Source organism: Poecilia reticulata, chromosome 5 (assembly GCF_904066995.2).
Source record: "Poecilia reticulata chromosome 5, P_reticulata-male-v2, whole genome shotgun sequence".
Lineage (NCBI taxonomy): Eukaryota > Metazoa > Chordata > Actinopteri > Cyprinodontiformes > Poeciliidae > Poecilia > Poecilia reticulata.
In genome coordinates, this window is record NC_088834.1 from 20099450 (window position 1) to 20117245 (window position 17796).

At 39.3% G+C, this 17796-nt stretch overlaps 1 protein-coding gene across 2 annotated transcripts in view; it reads left to right on the forward strand.

The window, feature by feature from the left end:
• The window catches only part of LOC103465311 (growth/differentiation factor 11), a 38096-nt gene extending 20984 nt beyond the window's left edge, over positions 1-17112 (forward strand). The window contains exons 2-3 of one of the 2 annotated variants that reach the window (XM_008409998.3): positions 5795-6168; positions 12552-17112. In XM_008409998.3, the coding sequence (XP_008408220.1) occupies positions 5795-6168; positions 12552-12932 (755 nt within the window). In that variant the 3' untranslated portion in view covers positions 12933-17112. The remainder of the gene's footprint in view (positions 1-5794; positions 6169-12551) is intronic. The other variant, XM_008409999.3, reaches the window with a different exon arrangement.
• Positions 17113-17796: the final 684 nt, after the last annotated feature.

A 17796-nucleotide genomic window follows, 5' to 3' on the forward strand; every position in this document is an offset into this window, starting at 1 on the left:
GACAATTTCCCAGTTTTTATTTACAATATCTTTACTGCCTAAAAACACACCAAGATATTTAAAACCATCTCTTTTCCAAATAAGACCTTGAGGGAGAACCGGGAGCCCAGCAGACCATTCGCCGACAGCCAGGGCTTCGCTCTTTCCTCAGTTCACCCTCGCAGCAGACAGTGCAGAGAACTTTTCTGTGATCTTGGTTAAAACATTTACATCTTGCTGATTTTTTTATAAAAACAACATCATCAGCGTAGGCAGATAAAACCATATTGTTCTTAAAACCAGGTAAAACCAAACCATAAACACTCGAGCGTATTTTCCGGAGGAGGGGTTCCAGGGAGAGAGCGTAGAGCATCCCCGAGAGCGCGCAGCCCTGTCGAACGCCTCTACACACCCTAAAAGGAGTACATAGGCTACCGTTGATCTTCAGCACACTTTCAATGTCACTGTATAGTACCTGGATCTTAGCAATGAGACCCTCGCTGAACCCAAACCCCCTCATGGTTTTCCAGAGGAAGCCGTGTTCAACGCGGTCAAATGCCTTTTCTTGATCTAATGAAATCAAGCCAGTTTGTAAACCCAATGAACCGGAGACCTCCAAAACGTCCCGAATCAGGTAGATCTTATCTGCCATGGACCTGCTGGGGACACAATAGGTCTGATCCCAGTGGATGACCTGCTCCATAGCTTTCCCCAGCCTAGTGGCCAGGGCCTTGGAGAGGATCTTGTAGTCAGTGCAGAGGAGGGACACAGGGCGCCAGTTCTTGATGTCCTGCAGGTTACCCTTTTTGGGCAGCAAGGTGATGACCGCCATGCAGCAGGACAAGGGGAGTGAACCGGTGGACAGACTTTCATTGTAGACGTCGAGCAGGTCTTTTGCCACAATGTCCCAGTAGGCCTTGTAGAACTCAACCGTGAGCCCGTCAATGCCCGGGGACTTCTGGCCCTGCATGCTGAGGAGGGCTGTGTGGAGTTCTTTCTCTGCATTGGTGATAGGAGCATAAATATTAATAAAAACTATACTAAAACGATCAAACTTTGTCTTAACTAAAAGACACCTCCCCTGAATGACATGTTCTACTTCTGTTGAGTTTGGGGTGAACGCTCTAGAAAAGAGGAAGCCCACCCCTGCACTCAGTGGCGCAACTACACATTATTCAGGTGGATGCAAAAACATAGATCGGCGCTCCCCCCTCCCCCCGACCGAGGGAAGGAACGTCAGGGTGAAGGAGCGACGCTCACTCAGCCCCCCCCCCTCGCTACATTTACCTCGTTATGTGCGCGATGTGAAGGAGCGTAAGGCGCGCAGAAATGTACGGGAAAACATCATCGGCGCGCCACCCCCTCCAGACGGGGTTTTGGAGCCCCCTCTGGTGCTGCGCCCCTATGCGTTGCATACCCTGCATACCCACTTTTTGCGCCACTGCCTGCACTCTGGGAGGTGCCGTGACTTAAAAGGACCTCTCCCTTCCACTCTCTGCCCTAGTCTGTCTCCATTAGTTTATCGCTGTGCGTTTCTTGCAGGTAAATTACATCGATTTTCTTTTGGTTCAACATCTGATAAATCAAAGCTCGTTTTCCAGCCTCCCTCGCCCCGTTAAGATTCAAAGATGCTATTTTAAAAGAATCCATATTGGGTAAGAAGCTAAAAACGAAATACCAAAGGACTATAAAAAATAATAAAATGCTACAGTGCATCATTTAAATCAAAGTTGTTTTCTAACTTTAGTCAATCTTTAATCTATAGACGTCTCTGTCTGCAAAACCTGATACCTCTTTGTTCCTGATGTGATACCTTGCTGAGAAATAAAATTATTTTAAATCAGGAAAATAACTTTCAATTTTTATTCCTCTGAATTCTTTAGTTTCTTTTAAAAAAAGTTCTAAAAGACTCTACAGGGTATCTAGGTGCTTTGCAACTCATTTGTGTGACAGATATTTCACTGCTGTCAGAGAACCAGCTCTCATTGTCGCTGCTGTCCGACACCTCCTTCCTCTCTGCAGCCAGCTTGCAGGCCTGCTTGCTGGCACTGTACAGCAGTCACCACATTCCTCCTTTTACTTCGCCTCTTTAACGGGGCTGAAGCCTCCAGTTCCATTGCCTCCTCTGTTTCACCCGTCTCTCCTGCCACTCCAGCTCCAAAAAACAACTCTGCACTGTTCTGTCCCTCCACCTGCACCTCTCCTTTCCCTCCCTGATCTCCACACCCCAATTGCTCCTCATCGCCCCTCACCTCCACCTGCTGCTCTCCCTGCACACCATCCCTCTCTACCACTTCACTTTCACCCTCACCACCACCATTCGCCCCATCACCACCACCATTCACCCCATCACCACACAACACTGCGCTTCCATCCATTCTCACACATACACTCATTTTCACAGTTTCCTCACCGTCCACTACTGAACCCTCAACAATACCTTCTGTCAGTTCTCCAGTAGCTGACTCTTCCGCCACCACCGCTGGTTCCACCACCATGACAGCGGGCCCCTCCACCACCACCGCGGGTTCTCCCGCCGCAGCTTCACCAGGCCTCTTCCTGCTCACTTCGCCGTACTTGGCGGGGCCGGGCCAGCCCTGTCGGGACACATTTTTACAATGTGCCCCTCCTGACCGCAACCAAAACATTTCATGCTAGCAGATGTTGCGAAAAGCACATAGTCAAAGTTATCTAATCTAACATGAAAACGCAGGTTAAGTTCCTCGTCGCGTCTGTTCAACAACATAAACAGTTGCCTCCTGTGAGAGACAACATGCCTCAGTAAAGGTAATTTACACCCTGACGTAACCTTTCTGATTGGTGACACCACCTTACCGTGCCGAGACAGCTCTCTAATCAAGAACTCGTCACTAATGAACGGGGGCACGTTTGATAATGCTACCCTAGTTGAAGGTAAAGTGAGCGGTGAAACTTGTAAAAGCAGGCCGTTGACAGCAACGCCTACCTCCACCAGCTTTTGAGCCTGCTCCTCTTTTTCAACAAACAAAACTACAGCTCCGTTCATGCGAGCCGCAGACCTTATGGACCCATGTCCAATCACCTCTCCCACAGCCAAACAAACTTCCTCCACGCTACACGGAGAACGCCCACCTTGACGCCGTTCTTCCGTGTCAGCGTGGAGAAAGCCCCACCACCACCAACCACCATGGCGTCGTTAGACGCCGGCCAGCCAGGTACGCCTGACGGCCACACCCGAACCCAAACAAAAACCCCTAAAAACGTGACAAAACTAACACAAAATCTCAACTAAACAATTAACATAAACACCAAGTGAAAAAACAGTAAGAAAAAAGTCAAAGATGTAGAAATACAATTGCTCTCTCTTTCGCTCTTCTTCCACTCTCCACTCACCCTCTTCTCACACGAAGAAGAAGAAGACCATTGTACTGTGTTGCCACATTATTATACCAGATAGATACAGAATACATTTCCCTAAATAAACGAACACTTTACATGGAAATGAATGTCTGAATTCAACGGATGGATAACATTAGATCAGATTGAGGTCTATGTAAATGAACCATATGCAGATCTGACACAAATCACAGCCGCGGATCATGACAGGAATAAATCTGTGAACTTCAAGTGTCCGCCAGCATAACTCTTAATTCACACCCTTAATTAATTTCCAACAAAAGGCAGGCACTGGAGGGGAAAAAATGGTAAAAAAAAAAAAAAACTTAAGATGTTTTATTTCTGCTTGATGTAATTTCAGGGTAGTCCATTTCATTAGTGCTGACCCAGGGGAATCGAAGGTTACCATCTGGCCACTGGCCACCATTACTGATTCTTGTTTTAATATGCAAATGGTTGTTTTCCAACCTTCAAGTAATCACAAATGTTCCCCGACTGAACGGGCCAAAATACAAGGCAGTGTGCACTTGTGACGCAGCAGCCAGTGAGCAAAATGACAAAATACTGCATAGCGTTTTATATAAATAGTATTCTCAATAATATACATTACTGTTTTACAATATCAACCTGCAAAAACGAATACTTTTCCTTTTTTTGTTTGCTCTTAGTGATTGAAATCTCACACTTGTTGCATTTAAGTAAAACAGAAAATAGGATGATGAAATCGTCCACAAAACCTTTTCAGCTCACCGGAAGCACAGGAACTAAATCGCTGCTTCATTTGTTTTTAACCTCTAATTATTTCTCTGGTTGTAGCTTGGGTAAAAATAAAAAAAATTCTTACTGTTACAACTCAGCATTTTAAGATTTGCACACATCGGCTTCAATTTAATAACAAGTGTTCTTGTCGTTTGCATTTTTTAAGAGTGACTGAGCAAAATGTACCCTGGAGTTGCATTACAGTTTTGCCCTGGAAAAGTTATGAAATACTGATAAAGAGATCATACATGTTCTAATCAACTTAAAAAGTCAAACGTGAAGTACAAACATATTTGTATTGATATTTTTTAACATGCGACTTTAACCCGTCTGGATGAATATTGTGTTGCATTTCTTGATTATTTCGTTGTGAAATGAAGCTAGCTTAACAAAAAATAGTTTATTTTATTGCTGGGTTTTTTTGCACATCTTGTCGTTGGTTCCAGTTATTGAGGAGGATCTCGTGGTTGCATTGTGTTTATCATTTATAAGTGAAAAGCAGATACACTACTACAGTGGGAAAAACGCATCGTACAACGTTGTTAACGGTTCCTGCAGAGTTTTATAGAGGAGGATGTCGCTCAGACAGCTGTGCAGGAGTTTCCATGTTTTTAATATCTTTATGGTCTCCGGTTTTCTTTCACACTACGGGAACATGAAAGCTGGTTAGTTGTGAATTAGTTGCAAGTCTAATTTGTTTTATGTGTGTGGATGTTTTTTATCCCTGGTTATCGTCCTGTGATGGACTGGTTAATGTAGAAAATGGGTGGATGGATTCTGCTGTTTTGGGTTGCATAATGATGTACTGCTTTGCACTGTTTGGCCAAACAATGAACTATTGTGAAGAAAAAATAGAAAAAAGTGAGTAAAGTGTTTATTTTCTGATTTGCACATCCAGAGACGAATATTATTACCCATTCTCCTTTTCAAAGTGACTTAAGCTGACTTAGATTATGTGGAGACAATATGTAAACATCAATTTTTAAGTCTTGCTGCAGATTCTGAATGTGATACAGGTCTGGACTTTGACTGGACCATATTTTGATCAAAACACTGCAGCTCTGGCTGCATGTTAAGGGCTGTTGTTCTACTGAAAGGTAAACCTTACAGTCTCAGGTTTTCTGCTGCTCCTACCAACAGTTTTTCTGCATTTCATTCCATTTTCAAACAAAGTTGAAAAGCCTCCCTGTCCCTGCAGAGGAAAAGCAAATCCAAAGCATGGAGGAGGTTCCACTGAGAGGATGGAGTTAAATTAAAAGCAGTGTTAGCTTTCCGACAGACATGCCATTATTCATGGAGACTTAGGAGTTTAAACTCGGCCTCACATGTTTGCTTTGTTCCCAGCATGGTGACGATTACTTTTTCTGGTTTTCCACAAAGTTAAAATTAGTGAAATGCAGAACTAATAGTGATCCAGCTGAACTGTGAATCTCTGCAGCTCCTCCAGAGTCACCATCCGCCTCTCGGCTGACTTCCTGATCAACGCTCCCCTTGTGTTTGCAAACAGCCTGGGTTAACTTTCTATGCCAGATTACATGGATGATGATTCCTATTATCCAAATAATAACTCCTGATCAGCTTTTATTAGATATTGTACAAGCCCCATTTGATAATAATTTACACTTTGAGTGTTTCATCATAGTTTGCCAATTAAAACCAGGTCTCTCTCTCGTTTTGGCAGCGGAGCCCCTGGTGCAGGTGAACGGGAAGCCCAGCTGCTGCTTCTTCAAGTTCAGCCCCAAGCTGATGTTCACCAAGGTGCTGAAGGCTCAGCTGTGGGTGTATCTCCGGCCGCTGCAGCAGACCTCCACCGTCTACCTGCAGATTCTGCGACTGAAGCCCGTCACGGAGCAGGGCAGCCGCCACATCCGCATCCGCTCCCTGAAGATAGAGCTCAACTCCAGGGCCGGCCACTGGCAGAGCATCGACTTCAAGCATGTGCTGCAGAACTGGTTCAAGCAGCCCCACACCAACTGGGGAATCGACATCAACGCCTTTGACGAGAGCGGCAATGACCTGGCCGTTACCTCGCTGCGACCCGGGGAGGAGGGGCTGGTAAGGATCCTCAGACCTGTCCCCAGGGCCGGACAGCAGGGAGGGGCCTCACTGCCGCTCACTTTTATATAAATAACAGGCAGCCTCCATCCTGCTCAGAAGTTAACCCTTTCATGCATGAATTATGACCCTTTGTGTCAGGATTTTTTTTTTTCCAATTTTTTATTTTATTTTCTAAAGGCATAAAAAAACAGGTAGGAAACAATTTTTGTAAAGAAGAATTTATTTTATTTATCCATCCATCCATCCATTTTCTTTCACCCTTGTCCCTCAGTGGGGTCGGGAGGGTTGCTGGTGCCTATCTCCAGCTAACGTTTCGGGCGAGAGGCGGGGTTCACCCTGGACAGGTCGCCAGTCTGTCGCAAGGCAACACAGAGACACACAGGACAAACAACCATGCACACACACTCTCACACCTAGGGACAATTTAGAGAGGCCAATTAACCTAACAGTCATGTTTTTGGACTGTGGGAGGAAACCGGAGTACCCGGAGAAAACTTATTTTATTTATTTATTTATATATTTTTTTTAGGTGATCAATTGTAATTTTCTCCAAATACAAAGTTGTTATTTGAAAAATACATCAGTAGTATTGTTCTTTAGGGGTTATCTGATGTCACAATATTTTATTTCTACCTGCAAGTGTGGTCTACAGTAGAAGGAGGGACCGGGTCGGTTGGCATGCTGTTTTATCTGTCCGCCATATTGGATTTAATAAAAATAACTTCTTGCATTTGCAGCTGATGGCCAGTAGTTGATAGTGTGTTTTATGATGCATTAGTGTCCACTTCAGAGGTCTGTGTGCATTTATAACATAAAAATCCACAAGAAGCACAAGAAAATGGCTTTTAGACATCTGTCCACTGTAGTGACCACTATGCATGAAAGGGTTAAGATAAATCTTTAATTAATGGCTCATTTGCATTCATCTTGTAAATTATTATAGTTATTCTTAATGAGCTTATATGTTTTCACATGAGACTAGACTGCAATTAATGATGAAAATCCAAATTTACTACTTAAATGATTTGATCTTCATTTCTATCTTGTGACAACCAGAAGGACAGATGGACAGTCTGACATATTTCTGATATTATGACGATAAAATGTCAAACAATCTCAAAGAAAGCTTAGATGTTGAATCCCAGGAAAGACTGTGAGGCCTAATTCATAAAATACATTTCAACTTTTATCAACACTCTATAAATACTCAAGACTTTATCTGGATCTGTGCTTGGACTTTAAATAACGGAGACTTGATTTGGACTCGTTCACACTCTGAAAACCTCCATCCAGTTTAATCAGAGTGAAAAAAAAATCAACAAAACCAGAGACTATCGCTCTGACAAAAATGCAAATATTGTCTCGTGAATTATCTTGTTTGATTTAATGCTTTATATCCACATTCGTATTTGTAACATCACAATAATGACCACTAAGTTCTCTCAGACCAATACAACATGAAGTCATGCAGCACACGGTCATTTCATTTTAAATTAAGCTCAATTCTCCATCTTGTAATGTACAGTTAATGAGTGCATAGTTTAAAGATGTGGATTGACTAAATGTTTACAAATGCAAAAATTCAACATAAACGCGCAACATAAGTTTTGCGTTTCTCGATTAATTTTTACCCAGAAAGCACATGGGCAAAAACCGTTAGTGAAACGGTCACTGGGACTGACTAGTATATTCCATTGAGGGAAAGTAACATATGAATTCCTCATATGTGAACATAAAGGCTCGTTTTGAAGTATAAGCTGCTACTTACAGACATTGCTTCGAAGAATTCGACCTGGAATGTGGCGTGGAGGCGGGTCGGATCCGGCCCGCGGGCCGTAGCTTGGGGACCACTGCTTTAAAGACTCAAGGCTGGACTTGAGCTGGAGTACTCTAAAACATTAAGTCATGGACCTTCTCGTTTAAAGACACTTTATTTGACTAGAGTTTGAATTTCAAAGACTCCGTCTTGCTTTGAAGACAAGAGAGTGGTAGCCTGGGTGAAATAAAGCCACAGTCTATAAACTCTCCTATAAAAGGAAAGCAGGTATTAAAAAATAAAACACTGATTTATTCTTTTAAAGGTTTGACATAATGGCCACCCTTAACTCTATTGATATTATATAAAACAAAAAAGCCATTTTATTTAGATTAAAATGTTTTACTGACCAGTGAGTCGTGACACCATTGGATATTCTTATGTAGCGTTAACATTTAATATGAAAACATTGTTTAGATTCTTAGCATAATTTTTTGAAGCGTGTAAATTTACCAACCGCCTCACATAGCAGTGGCTCATGTGTGTCAAACATTAGTCTCATAATTTCCAATCCAGTAGTTTGATGGTAAACCCTTTTCTACAATTTAAATTAGTGAATATTACAGAATGATGCAAAGTAGTTTAAAACAGCCCAAATGTAGGAATATGTTTGTGTTGACATAAATTTAAGTGATCTAATTGGCATGAATCAAATGACAAAATATTTATTTTGGTTGTTAGAAACATTAAGCTAAAAGACTTGACTTGAACTTGGAAAAAGGTTTATTTTATAAATGTTTTGTCATTTTGTAAAGATAAATTAAGTCTTCAGTCTATTTTAAATTCTTAGTAGACCAAACTGAAATCACAAATTCTTTGTTTAGGATAGAAACTATTTAAATCCCTTTTTCTTTTTTATCATGTAGATTCTTTTTTTGCTTCACCTCTCAAATGAATAATGAAGAAAACAATCTTAGTTTTGCTGGATGCATTTGTAGATTGCTTTATAAAAGGTGAAACTCTGGTTCCAGCATGATAAATGGGCCTGCACAAATGAGTTCAAACTTCGGCCTCTGAGCAAAAGCCATCGGTGAGCCATTAATCTAGTTCGAGTTACTGAACCTGACAGTTAAATACAACATCTTTGTTGAATTATGTAGGCCACTTACCCTAGTTAAGCAACGCCAAATATTTACCAAGTGGTTATTTGGGTCAGATCTCCAGAAAACATTAGAGGTCAGCTCTGGTGTCTTGGCCAATAAACCGCTGCCCTATGAGCGCACAGCAGTGCGCTTTATTGTTCTTAACCAAAGACAATAATTAAATCCAAAACACAGGAGGGTGTGTACGATAATATCACCAAACACAACAACCCAGAAAAGAACGAAGAGACAAACACGCCTTGATCTTCTGAGTGATTTTCCACAGTAAAAGCCAAGCCGACATGGCTTCACCCCAGCAGCTTATTTCCTCTCCTGAATGCATCACAGAGAGCTGCGCTGCAGCCCAGCTGGAATCACTGAGGGCAGAAGGAGACTTTGTAAAACAAACATGCTGAAGTAAAATATTTGATCTGCTCGCTGCTCCCAGAGGTCAAGGTTATGGTAGCCTGCAGATGACCTTATGGGTCAGAGGTCAGCTCAAGCATACACAGTGAGCCATTAGTGTGGGTAAAAGCTAGTTTCTGTCAGTGCCCATTGAATCAGAGACTCATTTTGCCAAAGTGAACCACAGAGCGCCACAGAAAGTCACTTCTGCCTGTTGCCGTCAGGCTTTACAATGTCCAGGTCTGGGCTAATCGATTCAAATTTATTCTGCGCTCATTTACTAATTAATATATTGCATGTGATTGCTTGTTATTTATTTATTAATTAATGTATTAATTTATTTATTTATTTATTTGTTTATATCCAGTCATTTTGAACTATTCACTCTTATATATATACTGTATATATGTATCAAACTTTGTATATATCACCTAAGATGGAGTAGCTTTCAACAAATAAGCAATTTCCCCTTGGGGATCAATAAAGTCTATTCTATTCTATTTTATTCTATTCTATTCTATTCTATCAGCCCTAAAGCAGATTATTAAAAAAAACAAATAAATCATGAATTGATTAAATTATACATTTTGTCAATTTTGCCAATGAATAGGAAATACATTTTAAGTTGTTTTTTTTAAACAAATAAAAGCAAGAGAATGAGAAGCAAAATGAAACCATCAATCTAAATGATGGACTCATCATTTATTATACTAACCTTAAAATAACATTACATCGGATTATAATTCAAAAATACTCAATACACGAGCCCATTAAGATAATCAGAATCACTTTTCAGAGATTTTATCTATAAAAATTACACGTTTTTCAGTTTTGTCATCACCATCTTTAAATTAATGTATTTTTTTAAAAGGTTTAATGGGAAGAAATCTCCATGTATAAAAGTAAATCTGCTGTTTTTAGATGGATAATCCCGTTGTTTTCTATTGGTAGGAGTTTTTCTGCAGTGCATGTTGATGAGGATGGTGGAATTGGACCAGTTTTTGTTTGTGATTCAGCGTTGACCTGTGACTGAACTTTACTGCTACTGAAGCTTTTGCCACTTATGGGTGCGAAGTTTCACTGCCAGGTCCAATAATGGGTTGCACTGTGCTTGTTTTCATTATTGGCTGTTCCAGACAGACATGTGAATGATTTCACACCTGGAGTTTGGTGCTGTGTTTTTTTGCTCTTGTAGTTTCTAAGTGATAAATATTTTTTGGGATCAGTTTCCTCAGGCACAATAGGAAAGTAAACATGTCTGACTTTCCCTCGTTGGCAGCATCAACTGATATCAAATGTTTGGAAATGAACATGACTTTGAACGAGTTTTGACTCTCTCTCTTCGTTTGTTTTGGTTCCAGCATGCCACAGCTTCTCAATCAGATTTAAGTCTGGACTTTGACTAAGCCAATCTGATACATATTTTTATTTTATTTTATTTTATTTTTGCTTTTCAGAGCTGGACTTGATGGTGCTGCTTTAAATTCCTGCCCTGCATGATTATAAGTGTTTCACTGAGTCTCAGAATGTTTTTCCAACAGCTTTTGGATTAATTATTGGTAAATGTGAGATGAACCTTGTGTTCGGATTGGAATCAATGGTTTTGACCTTTGCACTGAGGCCATTTCTGCCCCTTCTCTTCCTTATTATTGAACTTAACAGAGGAAAGTCTGAAAGATGTTGTTCTGTCTTTTGTGAGATCCTGTATGATCTGTTGATGTTCTTCTGGAGTTATTTTGGTCGAGCAGCACTTCAGGGGACGTTTACCACGGCTCCATGTTTTGCTTCTTTGTGGATAATGACTCACTTTGGTTTGATGGAGTTTTGAAGCCTTAAAAATGAATATGAAACCCTTTACAAAAAATGTTGATTTCAAAGTTCTTTAATTCACAGTTTGTTGTATTTATTTTTAGCTCTTCTAGCCAACTTCATATAGTCATACAGGTGCTATATTTATTTAGGTCTGACTAAGTATTTAGTATTTATTTAGTACAAGTATTTTGACCCTGCAGCCAGGCTGATGTACAGCTACAGTATGTCTAATTCTTGATCAGTCAAACATGGGACTCATTTCCAACCTAATTTTAGCAATACATTTAACAAAGGATTTTCTAAAACAGACTCTATCCAATCACTATTTAATTAGCATTTGTCTGAAAGCTTAAGAAATGAGTTGAATAGTCAGGCATGATGCTGTAGGAGGATATTTAGTTAACTGTTTGACTTTTTAGCAGAAAAATGGGAATCACACATTTGGACAAAAAAAAGCATTTACAAATATATTGTACAGCTTACTATTCTAGTTTATAAAAGATATTTTCAAATGTCACATCCTTTTTTTTAGATGGAGTAAAGGAAAACATGGAGAAACCATGAGATTTACATTTTTATAACAATTATGCACAAGCCAGATCTGGCTTCATTTAGCAGAAAGTGAAAGAAATATGTTTTGAAGGCAGAAAATTTACAACAGATAAAAGACAAATGGGGCAGAAAAGGGAGTCAATGTTTGTAAATGAGCAGCATGAAATCGAACAACTTTAAGTGCATAAAAGAGTGCGAAGCAAAATGATCATTTTGAGGAAAAACTTGTAAACTAAAATACTTAGAAACTAAACAAAAAAAAAACAAACAATTGTAGCTCTGTGGCTACAATTGTTTGTAGCCACAGAGGCTGGATTTTGTCAAATCCAGCCACAGAGCGACAGATGCATTTTTTGTTTAGTTTTTAAAAATAAAAAAACAAATCAGAAGGCTGTGGCCCTCACCTAGCAACCTCCAGTGAAGCCCAGCCTGTTGCCTAGCATCCCCAGCTAAGCTCAGCCCGTCACCTAGCAACCCAAGCTGAGCTCTAGGACGTTTGGTCAGGTGGTTTAAGCACAAAAAGCTAGCCAATACTTATGGATATGAAGTATCTAACATGATGCATGTCTCAGCCCTACAGTGGACGACTGTCACAGACTACATAGAGACATCAACAGTTTGCCACATTCTTTAGTATGTTACCTTGCGGTTGTTCTCTTATAACCATTATTCTGTCTGTCATGCCCTCCCTGCCTCCCTCCCCCTGATTCCAGCAGCCGTTCCTGGAGGTGAAGGTCCTTGAGACCACCAAGCGCTCTCGGAGGAACCTCGGGTTGGACTGCGACGAGCACTCCACCGAGTCCCGCTGCTGCCGCTACCCGCTGACCGTGGACTTCGAGGCGTTCGGCTGGGATTGGATCATTGCCCCCAAGCGTTACAAAGCCAACTACTGCTCCGGCCAGTGTGAGTACATGTTCATGCAGAAGTATCCGCACACCCACCTGGTGCAGCACGCCAACCCGCGCGGCTCCGCGGGGCCCTGCTGCACCCCGACCAAGATGTCCCCGATTAACATGCTTTACTTCAACGACAAGCAGCAGATCATTCACGGCAAGATCCCAGGGATGGTGGTGGATCGATGTGGGTGCTCTTAGGCTGCAGAAGGAGATACACACACTTACGTTCAGCCCTCATTAAACCACCCAAAACCCCTACGGAGCTCTCCCCTCGGCACCAGATTTCACTTTTGCTCTGCCACAGAAACAACCTGCTGGGTTTCCATTTATTTCCAGTAATTAATTTGATTCTAACTGTATAAAAAAAAAGTTATAAATGAAAACAAGAATCAAAAAAAAAGAAAAAAAAAGAACTGAAGATGGAAATACAGTATATTATGAATGATTTGAGTCTGCTTGTGGAGCAGCCTCAGAAAAGGGTGAGGCAAAATTATGTTATACAGTACATGTTAGTTTTGTGATTTTTTTAAAATGGCATCTTTGTGAAGTGTCCAGGTTAGTGGAATGTGTTGACAGGTGACATGAGTATATTTCATCAAGCAGCGTCCGCTTTTAGGGGCCGTTCCAATATATTTAATTTTCAGCTCCACATTTACATTCAGAAAATATTTTTATCCATTTAAGTGTTTGCAGAGAAAAGGGGGCAGGATCATAATCATTTTGCAATTCATAAATTTTTACAACAACTCAGTAGCCGCATTAAATATAATAATAATAATAATAATAATAATAATAATAATAATAATAATAATAATAATAATAATAATAATAATAATAATAATAATTTGGACAAATCCAAAATGTGTTTATAGATGTTTAGAGAAGAATCTGAAAGTTGTCAAGACCCAAAACCAAACCAACTATTATTAACTGCTAATAATTGTGTAAAACCCCAGAGTAAGATTTCTACAAATAGCTTTGAAACGTAATCTTGAAATAAATAAAAGCTAAAAGGTTAAACTGGTTAAATTCTGTCCCCCAAAGTAAATAAAGTCTCAATAAAAGTAGATAATATTTGAACTCATTGAAGTCTAAAAAGAAAACATCATGTAGATGCAAACGTAGGTGTAGATTTGGAGGATCATGATTTTTCAACATTAAATATCAGTCAACTTCTGTTTTGTAAAACCAAGACATGTCATAAATGCACTGTTTCCTTATGTAAAGATGGTTAAAGATAGATATTTAACCACACAGTGAAATTAACACGATTACACAGTTCTGCTTACAGTGAGGAACTCACCATGAGTGTGGATGTCATGTTAATTTGGAGCTTATAAAAACGTGGGAGTTCATTATTCCGATCATTAACACACAAATAAGTGCCAAAGTTTTAATTTGTTTTACCTGTCCATGTATTTTCTGTACATGAATAGGTGAAATGTGTACTTACACACTAATGTTTAGCTGAATATCCCTTATCAAGATGCAGAAAACCACACCACTCTTCTCACCACAATCAGTGGAGCTATTATTTATTTTAATTTTATTTTTATTACATTCCAGTATTGCGGTTCGAGCCATTTGAAAAACCTAAAGTTAGCCTGCTCTATCCCAGAACCAGAACCAGAAACAACTCCATGGCTTTATGCTGCCACCACCGTGCTTTGCAGGCGGTACCTTTTCCTCAACTTTTGAAAGGATCACCTTTACCCCTCAAAATGTTGTCATTGGAGTCACCTTCTCATCTTTCACAAAAATAAGATGTGGGCGACAGCAAATTCAGCTTCAAGGTGACAAACCTGGAGCTTCTTTCTCGGTCAGCATCCTTTCAGACTGTGTTGATGTTAAACTCTGTGAAAGGCGGCGCTGCTCTTCCTGCATCCTCATTTAAAATTAGCTTGCGTGTTTCCTGGGTTGTGCTGATGTTTTCTGACTTGTGTTCCTCTGACAGAGGCAGACTGGGTCAAAGAGCTGAGACATGGAGAAAATGAGTGGTGCAACAGAACAAAGATCCAAAACACGCATAAAATATGGTTCTGCAGTACACAAAGAAGGCTTACATTGGGCTTCTGGATTGGTACCAAAATATATGAAAATATATGAATTATGCTTAAACTCTGGGTTAAAACAACCAATTTAAATGAGCGCCGCCAATTCTGCTTAGAAGAGGGGTCCAATATTTACCAGAAGCTCTATGGCGAGAGGAAGCAATATAGTTTCTCTACAGTTTGCTGAGTGAGATTTAATCAAATATTAATGTAGGGATATATCAGGGCCAGTAAATTCTGAGAAAATTCACAATAAATGTAAATTTGTGCACCCAATTGTTGTTTTTAAACTTACTAAAGTTGTCTTTTATATAATTGATCCACCCTGCCAAGTGAAAATGATTCGTGAAAATCAATGTGACATTCACGCCCACGGTGTTCATGAAAAATACAACTGTAAAACAGCTGATAAACACATTATTTCTAGAAGTTAAACCTATTTCTACATGTTTGCATCTATGTACGAAAAAAAAAAAACACTTAAATGACAGAAGAGCATTAGCTACTTTACCCCTGAGTTGTTAACATTTTTTCTTCAGTGCTAGAGTGAGCAGTACTGCTGTTATAAAAAATTATTATAACTGTTATTACTGCCATCACTAAAAAAAAAACATAAACAAACCACCTGTTCTGCAACATTTTAAAATGATAAATGAAAAAAATCAAGATACTGGCTTTACAACCAGCTTTTGTTTAGAGAACATATTGGATTGCATTTTGAAATGCCCCCATCCATCATCATCATCATCATCATCATCATCATCATCATCATCATCATCATCATCATCATCATCATCATCATCATCATCGTCGTCAACGTCATCGTCATCGTCACAATGGAGAAAGTAATGTTAGTGCTTAAACAGAGTAGATTAGTATGCTCGAAGCTTGTCTTTGTCTCCTGGATGTCGAAGCAAAGATATCCTTTTGTTATAAAAAAACGAAAGCACTATGCTGTTGGATAAAGTGAGAGCCTTCTGACATTATATATAAATGATATATGTATATATTAAAAAAAAAAAAAAAGGGGGTTACAAAAACCCTTTTGGGGGGCACTCTACCTTACCAACAATAAATTTTGCACTATGGGACGTTCATGGCGTGAGGAGCTGAAGTGTTGTTTGCGTTTTACCAAGCACAAGAGAGCTTGTACAGTATAGGATAAAAAAATAAAAAATAAAATAAATATTCATGCTTCTGGTGATAAACCATAAAGTAGAGAAGTTTTCACTTCTTTTTGATACCATCACTGACTTTCCTGACTTTGTCTGAAGCGGGGGCCTGTCCATACACCCACACACTTTGATTCGATCTGGAACCTGGATGTACTGTAACGGCAGCCTTAAAGGCCTCTGTTCCCACTCGTCATGTGTGTAATATATGTCTGGATCTATGGAAATGCTTTAACTGGAAACGGCCCACCCATCAACCTTAATTTGTTATTGTGTTAGAAAGATTGAAAACTGTTAACTTAACGTGTCATCTGTCTTGTATTTTTTATTTTTTTTGCTTTTATGTGTATTGTAAGTGAGAGCAGCCATTCAAATAAAAATAAAAAAAATGGGAGTATCCAGGGATCGTTAGCCAAAGTAGAGGACGACAAGTTATGTGCCGTAACCTTTGTGATTGCAGGAATATGCTAGAACACTTCAAAGGGAGGAAAAGGCTGGTTTAGGGGCTGTGGTTAAAAAATAAATAAATAAAAAATCAACTGATCGGTTATTTATTACTTACAATGCATTTCCAAGTCTGTCTACCTCACTTTAGTCTTCAAGTATTTTATTATTTTTTTTCTTCCAGAAAAATCAGAGTGAACATAAAACACATAAAAGAGCCACATCCCCTCCAAAAATTTCAACGTAAAGCACAGGGTCCCCTTGCTCTCAGGTTCAGGCTAAGTTGCTAACAGAGTGACTGACGGTCATGCATGGTCAAAGGAAAAAAAAAAAATAATAATAATAATAGCTGTGCCCACCTCTGGGGTTTGACTATGTTCAAAGCTGTTGAGAGTTTTGTTTTAGTGTTTTTAAACTTGTATGTCTGAGAGTTTTGGTTTTGTTTTCATATAAATATATGAGAGTAACAAATATCTATGTAAATACGACCGAAATGTTAACTTTTATCATGTTTTGGACAGGTTCGCCGCTTCTAACTGTCTCTCTCTTTTCCCCTTCATACCTGTTCTTTGTGTAGTGAAAAAGAAAGGAAATCACCCCATCTCTGTAGTTTAATGGATGTGCGTATGAATAACTGTATTATTATTTTTGCCTTTTGTTGTTTATTTACTGTCATTTTCTTTTGTACAATAAATCATTTATTTAGCTTAAGTTGGTTGCATTATGTTGTGTTTTTCTTCTCAGTATCGTGTGCTTATTTGGCAAAGATTTTACTTTAGTAGGAATAAACACAAAGAGAAGATAAATTCACTTTACTCCACATGTAATAAACAACTATGTGGTGTTAAACAAAACCATAGAGTAATTTTGGGAAATACAAATATATACATATACAGTCAGATAAGTGGTGGTTTTCTGACTTCCTTCTTTTTTTTAACTCAATCCAACAGTTTTGGAAACAGTTGAAGCTAAAACAACTTTGTAATTAAATGCACTGAAGTAGTTAATTTTTTAATAATGTTTTGATGTCAGAAGACACACAAATATTGATATTCTTATAAAGGAATCAAATTTTGGTGTTTCTATAAGAAAGTAATCAGTTTTAAAACACCTTTCTGACACAGTAACAGAGTCTAGAGTTGGACTTTTAGAAAACAATCTGCCACATATGGAGTGATGACTCTCATGAAGTCAGCAGCTCATTGTGCAAAAGAATAAAGTTTACCAGATATGAAAATATGTTGTTTACTATGGTTTTTACTTATTTGTCATTTATCTGCACCTGTTGATTAAAATCTTAAATAGCTTAATAGCTGCCTAGTCACTAAACTAAACTAGACTAAAAGTAAGACATCAATTATTTAGACTGAGTATTTTCCAGGCACATTGTGACAT